The sequence below is a fragment of the Amphiprion ocellaris genome, chromosome 20, assembly GCF_022539595.1.
Source record: "Amphiprion ocellaris isolate individual 3 ecotype Okinawa chromosome 20, ASM2253959v1, whole genome shotgun sequence".
NCBI classification, from domain to species: Eukaryota; Metazoa; Chordata; class Actinopteri; family Pomacentridae; genus Amphiprion; species Amphiprion ocellaris.
The window spans coordinates 16,450,964-16,468,657 of record NC_072785.1 but is presented as its reverse complement, the minus strand read 5'-3'; the positions used below and the strand labels follow the sequence as shown (position 1 = coordinate 16,468,657).

Below are 17,694 nucleotides of genomic sequence, written 5' to 3'. Positions count from 1 at the left end.
GTTCTTCAATGCAGCTCATCACAATAATACATAAAAATTCCTATATACCGCAAAATCCTGTGATATAGTGAAACATTCGTGATGCCAAATGCAATTTAAAAATCCACAATACAGTGAGACCGCAAAAAGTGAACAGCGATCTGGCGACGGACCACTGTACAACCAGAAATGTAGGCTACTTGTGTTTGTTTTGCTTTTAGCCATGACACAGAAAAGACAGAAGTCATAGCTGAGTATAACGAAGTTCAATCAAGTGATAAAAATAACAGATCTGCATGCAAAGTTCAGGATATCGAAAGGACCCTTTTAACCTTTTCTGGTCCAAGCAAACCTTTCAACCAATCAGCATTCAAGATACACATGGCATCATTGCTAATAGACAACACCCTGTTAGCTTTTTGGAAGACTGCACATACTCCTGGTTGGATTCCCATAATCCTTCACTCTGCTTGTACAGAGAGCAATGCAAACGGACCCCAATTCAGGACCTTGATTCTACGTAATCTCTCTAATTCTGCAATGAATAAAATGTTTAGCTTAACTATGTCAAAAATGGAATATTACCCCTCCGACATGTTCTCATCTGCAGCATCTCTGCGTTCCTTCACCATCTTCCTCTTCCAGCCCTCCTTCCCCATCAGTCTGGCTCCTTCGGTCTGTCTGTCTGCTCCCATCCAACCACCACTCCTCTTCTTCGATCCTGACAGATGATGCACTTTAGTCGGCCTGTGTCTCGGTTTCCCATCCACACCAGAGACTTTTAACTTCTGCTGCAGCCTGACCGTTACATCTGAGGTCATGCGTTTGACCTTCCTCCGCCTCCTGAGCGGCCTTACTGGATTATTCTCAGCGATGGAGTCAGACTCCGGCCAGGACGGCTGCCTCCTCCTGACAGGGCCTCTCATCAGGGAGGACCACTGGTTGGTTGCAGTCATATCATCAGAGTCACTGCAGTTGGCCACAGCAGCAGCGATGGCTGAGGAAGAGTTCACCCTATATTCTTTAGCCTCATCCAAGCTGGACTCCGAGGCCTCGATCCAGCATCGTCTGTGCTCCATCGGATAGAGGGAAGATTCGCGAAAGCGCTTTCGGCCTCTGCGGCGGCGGATCTGCCGGCGCTGCTGCAGCGGAGTCAGAACCATTTCCTCCCACAGCTCCCCCAGTTTACTCTGCTCTGAGGTCTGCTCCAGTGCAGACACCAGGTCCTGCACCAGCTCATCCATCATGATGCTGGAAACCAAGGACACAACAGAGGAAACATTAGTGGTGTGGTGACAAATATTTAAGCTCTACGGTTAATGGGACATCATAATAAAACTACATTAGCAGGGTGAATTTGTATAAAACCTACAGCAATGGCAAAAAGACACTGAAAGCAGAAGCCACTGCTGAAGGGCCTAAAATTGCAAATCCGCTAATGATTTTAGAATTGGACCTTTTCTGTACAACATTTCAAACACTGGGTTGTAGACTGGACATCATGACAATGTAAACCATGAGATGAGAAATTTGTCGGCCATCAGAGTTTTTGTAATAATATTTGCACCATGGTATATACGCATTCAGTATTTCTGAGTTTTCAGGTTGTTCACTCTTTGGATTAGCAAAAAGTAGTATTCCCTTGTGGCTATCTGATAAATTTACAGCATGGGCTCTCAGTTAAAATTCCAGAAAACCAATGTATCATTAAGGATTTCTTTATATTATTACATATTTGTCCACATCGCACAGCCCTGTTTAGCCTTTTACTATTTAACACTGTAGTGACCCAAGACAGTTGGCAAGCAGAGAGCATTATGGGGGTTTTAATAGCAGCTGGCCACCATGACAAAGACTTTTGAGGCAGTTAATGGTTTCTGATAAGAGCATTCAAGATGATCCTCAGTCTTCCAGGACAGCTGTTCAAGTGACTAACATAACCATGACATTTTTACGCTGCTGCCATATGTCTGTGGTTTAAAATAATTCTATACATCAACAGAAAAATGTCTACTAATAAAACTACGTTGTACCAATGACAGTCTCAAAAACACAGATTCAAACTTCTGAGATTTCATACATGACTAAACTTAAGTAACCAATCGTGTCAGCTTGCATAGTGCAGTTTTCCGCATCATTATTCTGCAGAATTGAGTTCATGTCCATCCATCCATCGACTATACACCACTTAATCCTCATTAGGGTCGTGGGGGGCTGGAGTCTATGCCAGCTGACTTGGGGCAATGGCAGGCAACACCCTGGACAGGTTACTAGTCTGTGGCAGGGCTACATATACAGACAAACAATCACAATCACAACAATTTAGAGATACTAATTAATCTGAGCATGTTTTTGGACTGTGGGAGGAAGCCAGAGTACCCGGAGAAAACCCACACATGCACAGGGAGAACATTCAAACTCCATGCAGAATGATCCCAGGCCTGGACACGAACCAGGGATCTTCTAGCTATGAGGCAACAGTGCTAACTACCCAGCCACTGTGCAGCCCATGTTCAAGCATGTACAGTTAAATTACTCTAATATTACAAGTTTCCTTTGTGCAGCATAGAGAAGTTTTACAGTGTTTGAGCACAGACGTCAATAGCATTAGATATTTCTGAACTGCAGATACTGGCCTCACCAACCTCCCCAGTGATTATTGTTCTCTTATGAATTGTTTGTCTGTTTTCCATCTGCTCTCCTGCTCTCTCTCCCCTTTAATCTCACCTCAACCAGCCGAGGCAGATGGCTGCCCTCCCTAAACCTCTCTATAGTTTTGTAAGGTCTTCACCTTGCTATGTAAAGTGTCTTAAGTGACTTGCAGAGTCATGGGGGAGCTGGTTTGCTCGAGCTGGGGTGCATGGAGAGAGAGGCGGGGACCTAATAGATCCATAGATACATCTAAGGCACTTTAAAGCAAGGCAGGATTCTTGTATTAAAATAAACTTAGAAATATGTAGCTTTGACACACAGAGTGGATCTGCAGCAGTGAAATGCAACATCCACATCAATGCAGCAGTAATATTAGTCCAAAAACATTAGAAATAATAATAAAATACTGGAAATGTTGTGTTTTTACTCTAAATACCCAAAGAAAATTATGATAATTTACGTACTTGTATTTGAGCAAGGTTTTTTGAGAGAATACTTGTAGTGGCATATTTACAGTGTGGTATTAATATTTAGATAAATGATCTGAATCTTAAACCACCAATGCCCTGCAATATTTTGTGAAGCAGTCTAACACAACTGGGGCTTCTACGGCCTCCAACAAAAAGACACACTATGTCAGAGGCTTTATAGCTACGATGCAGCCTTTATATTGCGTTATATGTATTTGAAACATCTGGTCCAGGCAGTTTTGATATTTTAAATTAAACCGGCCTCCTTCTTCACCTCTGGATACAAGATTTCCTACATTACTTAGGGTCAGTCATCAGTGTTAGAGGTGAGCTTTTAAGGGTTAAATCCAGGACCAGATAAAGACCCAACTAAAAAGAATCTCTTCATTAAAATCTGTTATTTGTGTATTAGGGAGATTACAGATGTCCAGCTATAACCCCTATCAGCTGTAAAGCTACCATTAGTACACAACATTTAGCCATTCGTTTAAAGACAAAATACACCACCACAGAAAAATCCAACAACCCAGCAGATGTAGACTAGCTTCCCTGAATGCTCCTTTAGGTGTAGCAGCATTAAAACAGTGAAGCTCATCAACACTGGACCTGCCAGGCTCCTCTTTGTGTGATCACAGCCGTGTAGAAAATGACTGCTTGTCTGCTCACGTCCTCAGCAGCTACACGAGATTTACAGCATCTTTCTAACTGCTTCACAAAGCGGCTGGAAGCTGAGCAACACCAGTGCAGCAAAAACAATAGCAGGCAGAGGCAGCTGAGTGTCTGCAGCTCAGTGTTACGTAACAGCAGCTACACGTGAACTCAGCACAAGGACGGACACACATCTCCGAACGAGCAGCGAAACACGCCGTTTAGCAGCGTTTAACACCGACACCGTGTCACTGAGGCGGTGAGCTCGGCAGCTACCTGGATGCTAGGGAAGTCTGTGTTTCAACACTCACCAGTCGCAGCTTGTCTTGTTTTGTTTTCGGCACAGCTGGGACACCAGACGCACTTCCGCGCTGCGGTCCAATCATGTGGCTCCGCCTCGCTGTGACTCTGCTCCAAAACAGCCGCCACACCAGCCCCGTGTCCGGCCAGATAGCAGCTAAATGAGCCTGCTGGGAGGCAGATAACACCAGGAACTTCACCACTGACCACACGGATTACATTACTGCAGTAAACTGACACAGTGCCGGCATCAGCAATCATTTAATCACTTGTATAACTGTGCGTTTTTGGTAGTGCTTCATATAGAGAGCTGAACAGATGAGCAGTTTCATCAAAAGTAGTCTCATGTCAGTGGTGTCCTTAGGCCTCAGGCTTGTACTAAAATGCTGGATTAATGGGTTAGTGAGGTATGTTGAGCCTCAAGTCAGAGTTTTCCATGACATAAAGGTGGCTCTCTTATAACCTGCTGCATCACCATGGTAACTGATGCTGCACACCTGACCTGGTCCAGAGCAGATTCTGTTCATGGTTTGAGATTTAAATCAGAGGTATGAAGCGTCTCCCTTTTGCCAGCTCGTTTCCAGGCGACTCAGAGCCGTGCGTTGGTAATGCCACTGAACAAAGCCTCAAGCTGTGTGCCTTGTATTGCCATGAGACCATACATGTATTCAGTTGGTGGTGCCGAAAATGCAGCTAACATATGCTGCAAACATACCTGTCCATGTTTGCGATTGGTCACCTGGTGCTAACACCAGCCTTTGAAGGTCAGCTTGCTCATAACTAGATTTAGAGATCCTGGATTTACTGTGTAAGCACTTAATCTGACTGCGGTTTTTAGGTTAAGCATTTTAGTTTCAGGAAGATAATGAAAAGATTTCTTTGGTATGTTGAACTTGCAATCAGAGTACGTTCCATCAAGTGTCTGAGGCTATAGCGCTGAATGTTTCTGTAAATAGTCACATCATTTTTTACAAATTTTTTACAAAAGTATGTAAAACAAGAAAAGCACTCAGAGAGCGCAGTACTCCTCCAAGGCTGTTCATTCCCCCATATGGCATTGTCAGAAATACAGCATATTTTTGTAGAAATGCAGCATTTTGTTTATTAGTTATTGATGATCAGAAATCACGACAACATAGAATGTGGCCATTTAATATAGAAGTACCCACAAACAAAATGACCTTGTGCTGAGCACAGGTGTGTGTAATGCATGGATACTGAATCGCATGACCTTAATATGTAGCGGGTGGCAGGAATTGATGGGACTTGGAAACACCCCCACAATGTAATCAACTGTTCCATGTATCACATCCGATGGATAAGTCCTGATAAGTCCTCACCGGTGGATTTGTAGTAGGATCACAATCATGCGATCGTCAGCAGGCAGCTGACCTAGTGTTTGCTTGTTGTCATAGTTACAGTGATGTCATGCAGCTATCTCGCAATGATACAGGAATCTTTAACAAATCTGTGCATCTATACTATAAGCTGCATCACTGCCAAAATCTAATCACCTTCCCTGAAAATTTCATCCAAATCTGTTGGTCTGCTTTTGAGTAATGTGCACAGACAGACAAATGTATACCGATCGTCACATAACACCACCATGAAGTTATGAAAGAGAAAAAAACTATGACTCTATTCATCTGTCACTCTGATCAGGCATTAAAACCCTTGAAAAATAATATGACACAGTTGTTAAGAAGCGCTGGGTCATTACTTTGCTGTCAGTAACAGTCTCATCTGTTTACTGAAGTCAAAATATCTCTCTGTCATGTCAAGGGGCACCTGCATCACAACTCCTGAACTATTTCAATCAAACTTAAAATTTAAAAGGTTGGTCACTCAAATTACTATAAAATCAAACTTCTGAAAACAATGCAGAACACTGGCTAAACATAAAACAAAGGTAGGATAACTTTACTTTGCCTACAGCATAGTGTTCAACATTTTATATTAATTACTCTGCCAAAGTATGCAGTGGAGTTATGTGACGATTGGAGGTTTGTCCGTCTGTTTGTCTTTCTGTGCGCAACATTGCTCAAAAACGGAATAACGGATTTGGATGAAATTTTCAGGAAAGGTAAGAAATGACACAAGAGCCACCTGATTAGATTTTTGCAGTGATGCAGCTTATAGTCTGGATCCACGGATTTGTTAAAGATTTCTGTATCATTGCGAGATAGCGGCACACCGTCACTGTAACTATGACAACAAGCTGCCTGCTGACGAGCACATGTTGCAATCCTACTACAAATCGACCGCTGCAGACTTATTGGGACTTATCTGTCAAAAATTGTACGACTGAGCAGTCTTAGAGGAGGACTGTGCTCTCTGAGTGCTTTTCTTGTTTGACTCTGAACTAACTTGAAAATTGTGCAACTATCATTTTAAAATCTAAAGATTTCTAGGCCTAGCCAAGCCACAGAGTCTTGAAATATATTTCTATAAAATAAAATGTAAACTATGGTTGTAGTGGCCAACATATAGTAGTGTTGCTGGTTAGATAAACGTATCTTTACACAGTCGGTTTTTCATGAGCTCAGAACCACAGCCTCGTTTTCAGCTTTGTGACGATGCGTGTCAAGCAAATCCAAGAGGGTTGTTAAATAGTTTACTTTGCTTAAGAAGTAGCAGAAGTTTCTCAACCCACAAAGGAACGCCTAATCCTTCCGATAAGAAACATTTAAAGAAATGTTGAAATATGGAGTTTTCACTGGACGGGAAAGGTGTCACAGAAATTAATCTGAAGAGTAAATAGTATCTAAAGCCGGCACATAAAAGTAGTGGAATCAGACAGCAGCACAGGCGAAGTATAAAGTTGCATGAAATGCAGGACAAACAGGCTCAGGAACAGTTTCTATCCATGGTCCATCAGACTCCTGAACTCCAAGCACCTGTCTACCTGAATGCACAATGTCACTTTTTGCTGCTTTCATGCAATTCCATAACATATTTATCCTAGGCTACTGGTTCTTATCCCATTTCATCTACTTCCCATATTGTAAATAGCTGGCCTCCTTTGCACACGTTGGCATTTTTAGTATTGTTTTGTTATATATGTACATTTGATTTGATTATTTAATGTTGATATTTTATTACTCATGGCTTGTTGTTATGCACCGTCCAGTGGAAGCTATTTATATTTTCGTCATGCCATGTATGATGACAATAAAGCCATTCTAATTCTAATTCGAAATGGTAATCCTCAAGTAAAAGTACCTCAAATCTGTGCTCAAGCGCAGTACTTGAGGAAATGGACTTGGTTATATTCCACCACTGCAGGGAAGTACTCTACAAACCTATGCAGTGCAGAGCTCCAGTGAAAAATCAACGACATGAAGCATTACCGTTTGTTGCATGGCTATTGTTGCATGAAATTCTACAGCTGTTCATGCAATTGTGTCCACTCCCATGAAGATAAGGGGCTATAAGAAGTCTACATGTATGTAACATTTTGCTAAATTCTTCAAACAAAATCCAAAAGCATGTCAAGTTTGTAATTACTGTAGCTGCCGATTACAGATTACAGTAATTCTATTGCCTCCACACCTTTTAAAACAATAGTGAACTAATACGTGTTTTATGATGTGAGACAGCTCTCAGTAATGAAGAATTGTTTCTCAAAGCTAGTGTTGTTTCTGAATGAAGCAAAAAAGAAAAAAAAAAGTAATTTACCACTTCTTTCATCCATCAGATGAAGGCAGTCCAAATAATAAAAAAAGAAAAGTCTGTGAAAATGAGTACAAAAGCCATTTAATCGCTCTCATCTTCCTCTTAATAACTGCAAATTTCCCCTTGGGCCCATGGGAGAGGGCCTCTCTGTGCCGCTGCCACCTTATCTGTCGCCTCCATATTTCAGCATGCTGAGCGGCTCCCTCAGTACCCAGCCCCCGGCCTCTTCTCGCAGGGGCCTGTGGGGAAGCTGGGCTCCTGGGCCCGCCATTGTTCTGGCCTGGGAGGAGAGTCCGGAGAGAGCCCTGAAAGCCGGAGACTGGGAATATTATAAAAAAAAGAAAAAAAAAAAAAAAAAAACTTGAGCCACTGCTTCATTAAGTGGCAGCCTTTCACAAGCAAACATATCAGAAACAGCCCCCTTTCAGAGGCAGTAATTAGCAATTTGGAGACCTTGCCCCCTCAGGATATACTGTTTCAATTTAGTCAGCAGCTTTAGATTCTAAGGCACTTAATATTCATTGTTTCTGCCATCTTCCCAATTTCTCAACGCACATTGTCTAGTCTTTCACTGGCGATAAAGTGTTTTATCTGTCATGTAATTCTTCTTTTCAATGAGCCCTCTGCAAGAGAAGTTAATTTTTATAAATAATTTTCAAAGGGATTTGCAAAGAATGTGAGGGGATATGATAGCAAAGTGTTCTTCATGAAGTGCCAAGCTGAATATCATATGGAGCCTGGACTTCATTGATCAAGTGTGGCAATAAATAGAACGGGAAAAGTTCCTGCAATGTACAAGAAAGTTACACTGCCGGAAAAAAAAAACACCACTGCTAATAGCAAATGTAAAAAAACAATGATATTTGATAGAAAGTACATCCAAATACATCACCGTAAACATTCAGAGTTTGTATGATTTGCCACTTAACATTGTCTCTTTGTGATAGTGTTACTTTACTTACTTCTATACTACAATTACTGAATTTTGGGCATTTCATCACCAACTTTTGGCTTGTTTTTGTATCACCACAGTAAACCCTCTGCATAGCTTTAATGGCAAATGTTTGCAAACTGCTTATAAAGCCAAACCACATATCATACCTCAGGGGGGGCAGACTCACACTTATCTTCGTCTCTGTGGAGCCTTTGTTTCAAAATGCTACCACTTCCATTCATTTCCAATCAGCATTGTCTAATAGAAATAATTGATTTTTGCCTCTTCTTCACAAATGAAAAACGCTTGTGATTAAGCATTTTGTCTCCAAATCTAAATTCCAAGATCGCCATCAACACTTGAGAAAAATAGGCAACTCATTAAAGCAAAAAAAAAGAGAAAAAAAAAGAAGTAGCTAAGATGTGAAAGGAGGAGGCAGGGAATGAAATAATGAATGGAGTCCTAGCGAGCTATCTTTCCCAGGCAGAGCGCCACTAGGGATGCAAACTCTCAGCCACCAGAAATGAGCTACCTATCTGTGAAAAGAGTGACTGCTCCATCCTATTTGATTTGGCTCTCCTATCATCTCTTAAGAAGATGTCAGCCTTGCTTCTTCTATTGCTCTGAGCCTTTATCAACCCGGAGACGATTTCCCTGCCCAAAAAAAAAAAGGAAAAAAAAAGAAAGAGAGAGGGAGAGAGAGAGAATAAGAAGGGGGAGAGACGCATTTCAGTGCCTTTCAGGGAGCAACACTAAAGAATAAGTGTTATGCGATAAAAAGGGGGTTGTTAAATAGATCTGTCTATTTGTATGGTAATAATGATCGCTTAAAGACTCGGCTCTCCATGACTTGTAGAACAAGGAAACAAATCTGTATTCAGGTATTGTGTTAACACGACTCTCCGAACGACCTTGTGAAACTTTCATACAGTAAAAAATGAGTTGGATTCGAGTTTTTTTTCCTTTCTTTGTTTGTATCATTCTTTTCTCTGTCTTTTCAGAGAGGAGGGGTTCCTGCACTGAGTCCTTCTCTGCCGCTGGAAGTCTGTGCAAATGATCTTTGTCAGGCTGATCTGATTCAGAAGTATTATTTAGGATTCAGTATTTCAATGGAAAAGTCACATCAGGGTGTCTGCTACGTATATTTAGATGTTTGTAATGTTCCTTCACATCTGCAGCATCCTGAATCGAAAATTTGTGCATTTTGAACACCCTTTTTAAATAAGGACGACATAGGTCTTTGCCATTTCAAATAGCTTTTTAGAATTGGATTGTAATGACCGATGCATCAACAAGCAATTTGCATTTAAATTTCTGAATGCACATAAAACAAAAGAGTATAAAGTGTCTGGTAAATGTTTAAGAAATGGTGCAGAGTAGAAAAGAAACATTTTCTCTTTAAAATGTAGTGGAAAGGAAGTGCAAAGTAGAAGTGTTTAAGTTCAGTTCATGGATAATTGTGCTTTACTGCCTTCCACAACTAAATACTGGCCATCCTCTTGATTGATTAGCAATTCCTGAACATTATCAGTGCATCCTAGTTCAACCATAACCATTAAAATCACAGCAATGCGCGCTGATTGTCAAAAAGCCAACCCCGAGATCTCTCATTAGGATTCAAAGGCTCCGGTTTTCTGTACCCAAGTGACATAAGTCATTAGCAAAATTATCTAGAAAGCTGGCCCATAAACCTCAGGAGTGGCGTTTTGTTGACAAGCAAATCAAACAGCGGCTTGTTTGTTGAGCTGCGTACCTGGAGACCCTCCTGTACATTGTTTCAGATGCATCACTGCCATGGGTAGCCGTGTCAGCCGGCTTCATGAAGGTGTTTGATATGTCAATTTAGCAGGTGGGTTGAAGCGGAGCCCAGTCAGTTGATCTTTTATCTCCTTTTCTGATGGCTGTTTGGGGTGTCGGTGTAAAAGAAAAGGCAGCCAGGATCTAAATCCTCTGCCAGGGGTTGTGAAAAGTGTGGACGATTCTTCAAAAACAGCTCGAGAGGACTAGAAGTTATAGTGACGGAAAAGCTGTCATATGAATGCTGGTGTAATTCCCCAGAAGACAGAAAAACTCTGAATTAGATCTGTTCTTTCTCCTAGATGTAATAGAGCTCAGTTTAACATTAATAAGAGGTTTTGGTCATTTTTTCATAGTTCTTAAATTCAGCTTCTGGGAAAAAGCCGTCCTCTAATCTCAGCCTGATCCCAATTTAAGATTTTTAAAATGCTCTTTTTCTCCTCTCACTGCCCTGTTCTTCACGTGTCTGAAATAATCAACTATCAGATAACAGGAAGATCCAAAAGAAAACTGGCTTATAAATGAGCCTTCACAATATCAGAAATGTGACTAAACTCTGTATTTTTTTGTTGATTTTTTTGTTGATATTTTTTTTTGTTTTTGTACTGTTTTGTCACAAATCTCACTGGAAATTTCTGTAAGTGTGTGTGTCTGTTCTTGATATATCTCAACAACTATTAATCGGCGCTATCTGAACCCTGGCAGGTGTATTGCTGGGGACCAGAGGAAGTACAGTGCTGAATCTGAAGCTGTGTTTGGCCATTTTTTGGGGGTCCTTTTTCAGAGTTTAACCAATGACTGTGACACCTACCTTTGCTGATCCTAACATCCCGGTGACAGCAGGCATCACATTAGTTTTCATTCATTTTCTATGCAATATGGTGGTTTCTTTTTAGCTGTAAAGGCGTGGTAGTGCATCACAGGTGAGTGAATGTAAATGAGGAAGCAATGTTGGTATGTTTAGCACATGCTTTTTCAGTGCACATCTGTTTGGATGGATGTTATTTATTTATTTTTTCTTCTATTCAATTAAGTAATTCTTAATCTACAAAAAATGTTTCTGAGTATAGTTTCATGGGGAGGCATGTGGTGCCATTTGAACATGTTGGTCTGCACTGTGTCTTTCTGTGTAGAGTTTGCATGTTCTCCCTTTGTGACATGCGTTGAAGGTAATTGTTGACTTTAAAGTAGCTATAGGTGTGAGTGTGAAGGTGGATTTCTCTTTGTGCTAGTTCTGTGATAGACTGATGACCTGCACAAGTTGTACTTTGCATCTTATCCATTGTCAGCTGGGATTTTTTTTGGTTGTTTTTCTTTTTATTTCTTCCATACGTTTGTTAAAAAGAAAACTCTTTGAAGACTTTGAGCACAGCTAGAACTCTTACTTTTCTAGTGTTTTTGTTTTTATTCTCAAACTGGACAGGATAATTTGTCTCAGATTGATTTATTATTTTTGCTTTATATTTCTCCTAAGAGTTTGAGGAGAAATAGTTCAGAATTCAGTTATCTCAAAATACAAAGATGATTTATTTTTCTTTTCGAGCAGTAAAACTTTCCTCTGTGACCTATTTTGCATGAACTACTAAATGCTTGTAGTGTGCAGTGGTAAAGTGGAGAATGTAGGAATAATAATACATCACAAAACATCACATGGAAAGAGGGAAATTAACACAGATTGATTTCCTAACACTGAAATCTCAGAATTTGTGGTGAACAATTGCTACTGTTTTCTCAATAATAACCGCTGGGTGAATATTTGTAAATCTGTGTTTTTCCTGCAATGTCACATCCAAATGCCCTCAGTCGTGATCTGTAGGTCTTTTTCACAGCAGGCATTTTGGCTAAGAAAACTAGGTGAGCACGTGTAACTAATCACATTAATGACGGCTCTGTTCTATTCCAGTGTCCCTGTAATCCATGACAGTGCAACAGTCAGACAGTATGCACAACATCAGGACCCTGAAACTGAAGCAAATTGATTTTATTTTGAAAGGGGCTTGTGGCATTACATTTTTATGTATTTGTGTTAACTTATCCAGTGTGTCTGACTGTTGACCATCATGAAGTCACATAAACTGGATTTTTTTTTTTTTTGCATCCAGAAAGCAACATCAATGCTTGTCAACAATTAGAAATACGTTTTCTGATTAGCTCATTTCTACAAGATGTACTTGAAAAAAATGAATGTAGCTCTGATACCTAAAAAGCAAAGCCAATGCAAAAATGCCCTAAACCTTCTTTTTAATGGCCAGTAGGGGGCCTGAGTGCAAGAACAGGTCAGATTGTATAGAAGCCAGTAAAGAAGTTAACCAACTTCTCATTCAATTTGTTACCTCAATGAACATTTGCCTAATGACTTTATGGTCTCAATTGCTAGTTTTGCATCTTATTCAACAGAGCATGATTTTCTTTCTTTCTTTCTCCCATTTATGTAAAATTTGAAACTAAACAAGTGTCAGCTTTCAGTGCTGAAATGTGAAGCCAACATGGATATGCCAAAATCTGCCTTTACTTCAATGGCCACTTGAGGCTTTTAGTTTCTGTAACTAATTTCCCCATTAACGACAATCAACGGGGGGGGGGGGGGGGGGGGGGGGGGGTGTTAATAACTCACCTGCTTAAATGGTAATAAAGTGATGTAAAATTAAGGCTGGGGCTGCTTTGAGTTACATAGGTATCATTGAACGGTTCATGGTCTAGGGTTGTTTGCATGACCTCAGCTTAACTCAAGCTAAAACTCTTTGCTCTTTATTTGATTAGGCAGGGTTTAGGTGGAGTCAGGCCATCTGGTGGACATCAGGGAGGGTTCATCAACCTTTACATATACTATCTACAGTATGATGATAAATATGATAGATATGACAACATGACTACTTTGAGATTACCAAATCATGGCCACAATGACCTGTCAATCAGGCACTGTGAGCATTTAGATGCTTGTTTTTAATCACACAACTTTGACCTTGTGAAAGTGCGTTAGTCTGTTCATATTGTTCAATTATGTTGGTTTTTTACAAGACAAAATTAACAGTAAAATTAATATCGCGGTTAATGTGAATTATGGATGCATTCTGCTAACTAAACTACCTAGCTAGCATTAGAAATAGCAAGTAACGTAGTGTTTGCTATACAAATAGTACCTGATCCTGCTAGACTGCTAACCTGCGTTAACCTTTCTTAACTAACTCAATATTGTTCATAACAATATGTGTTTGTTTCACTGCAGTACAATCTCTTTTGTGAGGATATTTGTGTTCTTTATTTGATGCTGCTGACTGTATTCTAATTGGGGACGCTAACTCGTGTTAATGTAATAGCAGCTATTCAGTTAAAGCTTTATAAACTGGCAAATTTTACCAACACTAAGCTAACAATGGCTTTTGTGCGTGTTTCTGGCACATGTGACTAAACTGAAGCATATTTCTTTAAAATCGTGCTCCTCTCCAGCTTAAACCTCTCGTTTAAATATGGTCACTTGTGGTTACAAATGATGAGATGACCAAAATGTCAAATTCAAGCCTTCAAAACAACAGTGCACCAACCGACTGCAACAAACAAACTACAAAAATGAAGTAATCTAAAGTGCAATTTTTGTCATGCAATTCCATTAGATGTTTATGCTTCTTAATAAACATTACTCACATCAATCAAACGGGACTGAAACTAATTTTACCAAGACACATGAGCACTATTTAAAGGGTGAAGAAGAAAGAATCCTTAAACGTCTCACCACTTACTAAATTTTATTGCCTTTTGTGTTCATTCCTCACAGCTGTATTGCTCTCCACAAAGCCCGCTGCTGAACAGAGGAGGAGAAAGCAGACTGCACGAAGCTCTCCAGACCCAGCGTGGAAAGTACTAGAGGTAGATTGATTAGCCTGTTCAGTTTGGCTGATTAATCAGGGCCTGTTAGGTGGAAATGAGCGCCATTTATGCTGATTATCTTCCCAGAAGGTAAAACCTTACAGCACAATCCACAGTGGAACTTTTCCACCTACAGAAAGAATTCTCTTTATTTTAGTCATGAGAATTCTGGTTGGATGCCCCGATTCATGGAGTTTCACATTTATAGTGTGAGAATATATGTAATATACCCTTTTGGGCTTAATTAAGCTCAATGGGGTAAACAAGAGCAGCAACCTGGGCGTTTTTTCTACCTCAAATCCAGAAATAGACAGAGCTAGTTTGCATTTACTTTAACCTACCTGAGTGCTTAAAAATCAATTATAAAGAAAGGCTGCAATATGATGTGTTGGCTTTTACCCATTTTATTAATGTCCTGTTGAACCTGGTATTTGAAGTATTTTTTAATTCAACATCTTCTGTTTAAGGGAACAGGGAGGGCTGTAAAGTTCAGATTTAATATTATTCGAAAAATGTTTAAACCAAGATCTCACTTGTGAACACCCACAAATGAATTCAAGGTATTTGTTCTAAGATGTCATCGGGAAATTTCATGTTTTTTCTAATTATGTTTTTTTAGGAGAAGTGACATCTGTGCATGTAAAAGAAATAATATGATGTAATGTGCTGCAACATGAAGTAATAAAAACATTTGGCTAAATCTAAATTTGTGAGAATAAAACATTTCTGATGCCTGCATATTGGCCTACCTTGTGTTTATTTCTCTGTTTCTTTTCAGATGGTTTATATTTTAATTACAGTTTTAATATATTGTGCTGTGTATATGTCCTATGTTTTATGACAGTATGCAAAGCACTTTCAGTGGCTTTTATGTTTTAAAAGTGCTACTGAAGAAAGTTGAATATTGACTGAAAATGACTCAAACTTATTTTATTTATAATAATTTATGTTATTTTTCAAGCAACAACGCAAAAAACAGTTGTCATGTTATTATATGTCGGAATTTACTATTTTCCTCTGTGTGTTTTAGGATCGTTGGTTAAAATCTAAGGGATATCTTCAAGCTCTTGGAAATTAAGATTCACTTTGAATGTCATCAATCAAACACCCAATCACATAACCAAGAAAACAGAAAAACCAGAAGATGAAAAGATAATTGTTACTTGCAGCCCCTGCAATATGTCTGCTTTTACACTCTACCATTTGTTTCTCTAAAACAACTAAAAGCTTCCACAGCAGAAAACCTTCAACTAACTACTACAGCAAACAAAAGACTTTATGCAAAGTGTCTGTGACCTTTTACATTCAAGTGAGCTTGATACTATAGTAATGCTGACACTTCTAAATTGGAAAGTGAACACCTATCACCCTGAGGACAGTTGCAATCACCCTTTTCATCTTCTACAGTTCATTCTCAATGGAGTTAGACCCCAGTGTGACACAGAACTTGAACTTACAACTGTCTAACTGCTGTAATAGTCCAAAGAGAAGGTTTACTAATAGAGACCGAGTTAGAGTTTTTGTTTGATTACATCTGTGTATGTACCAGAAGCAACATTTGCCTCCAGATCTCTCTCTAAACAACAAAAAAGAACAAATCTGGTGGTGATGTCTCTGCAGTTTAGCACTCACACCACACATCTTGCTATTGTCCAGCCTTGCAGCCAACACTCGGCTGCAGAGTGGCCTTCCCCAGCCTGGTCACCCGTTTCCATTTATCTGCTGGGATAACTATAAAAATCTGTCAGGAGGCAGGGTGGGTTTTTTCGCTCAGCTCAGCCTGGCTGGCAGATTGAGAGCCCCCTGTAATGCACAAGTCTGTTTTTATTATTCTTGCTGAGGGAACACTATTTCATCAAGTGCATGATTCCACAGAAGAGAGGAGATAGCCCCGGCCCGGCTATATTTCTTCCAATCAAACATTCCAAGGGGAAAAAATGAGTGGGTGCCATCAAATCCCAGAATAATGCTGCCAGATTTTATGTAAAAAGAAGGACTGATGGACAAATACAGGAAGGCAAGACAAGTTTAATGACGTGTGTTCAGGAGCTGAGATTGGAAAACTGACAGAGAAAAGCAGCCTCTTTGCCGGAATATAAATTGTTGTGCGCTGTAAAAAGGCTTTTATCTGGAGTGAATATGGGACGTAATACACAGGTCAGGGTTAAGTCATTTTCTCCGGCAAGTTAAGCGAATAATGAAGGCGAGCCCGCGCGGAGAGGAGCACTGCTACTGCCAGTTTGTCTTCATTTATTATGCCAAATCTCATGATTTTGGCGTTGGCGCGGTGAGCGCTCTGGCGCGCACCGGTGGACGACATATCGCTTAATTTACACAAGGTAATGAAAGCAGGGAATGGGAGGACAAAACAATTTACCTGCTGACACGGGAAGAAGTGATTTGCGAACATGGGGAGGGGGGCAAGCGAAAGAGCAGGCAGAGGGCCAGGGCCAAGGGGTTGGAAGAGGAGCAGAGATAGGGGAGGAGGGGAAGGAAAGGGTGGAGGCATGGAAGAATGAAAGAGCAGCGAGAGGGAGGAAGGAAAAAAAGGCTTGAAACTGACAGACAGGCAGCTTGGGCGCCTGCTCGTCAGGTGATGATGATGGCTTCAATGAGGCAACAGTAAACTCTCCCACTCTGTCTCCCCTTCCCCCACACAAACACAGCACAAAAATAGGCGCAATCAGAGGGCGAAATTGACCTCAGATCTGGAGGGTCTGTGCTGACAAGGCCCTTGTTTTACTCCTCCTTTCTGCCCAATTGTAATCACTTATCAGAGAGCCACTTGTGAGGAGGGGATGGGAGGCTCCAGCATCGCTCTGGAGCTGCAACAGGTATTTTCACCCAAAGACCAAATCTCTGGCTGATGTGTCACACTGAATGTGCTGACCAGTTCAGTGAAAAATGTGTCATTATCTTTTTAAAAATGCAAAAGAAGAGCTTCTATTTCAAGTACAAAAACATCACCTACCAGATTCTGTATCCTATAAATACATATATAGTTTAATCAATGTAAAAAAAAAAGTCAGCTAAATTAGGATTAACTCACAAATCATTTGCTAAATTAGCGCTGTCGAAAGCCAGTCTCACCCCAGTACTGTCTAAAAGTGCACGATTGGCCATTTCAGCTGCTGGCCTTTCACACAAACAGAGAAGAGTCTGGCCTGGACTCCTTGACAATATGGCTGGAACAGCACTGTAATTTTCCAATCACTAGCCCTTCAGGCCAGGCCACTCCTTAGGGCAGTAAGATCAGATGAGCTCGGGCATTTTCTTTTGTAAGAGGCCAAACTCTATTTGTCTGCTCACAGGAACAAAAACAATCAGGGAGCCGAGAGCGACCGGGCTTTTTGGTCTCTCTGGAGACGGGCCAAA

The 17,694-nt window shown here is 40.5% G+C and overlaps 1 protein-coding gene across 4 annotated transcripts in view; it reads right to left on the bottom strand.

Annotated features, from left to right (window-relative positions):
• The window catches only part of LOC111578304 (G patch domain-containing protein 2-like), a 54,710-nt gene that overhangs the window by 24,787 nt on the left and 12,229 nt on the right, over positions 1-17,694 (bottom strand). For all 4 annotated transcript variants that reach the window (XR_008600097.1, XM_055006238.1, XM_035954958.2 and 1 more), the window contains 2 exons: positions 4,061-4,219; positions 565-1,230 (listed from right to left, as the gene is read on the bottom strand). Coding sequence is in view for 3 of the 4 variants with exons in the window: in XM_055006238.1 (XP_054862213.1) it covers positions 565-1,226 (662 nt within the window). In the remaining variant the exon portion in view is untranslated. The remainder of the gene's footprint in view (positions 1-564; positions 1,231-4,060; positions 4,220-17,694) is intronic.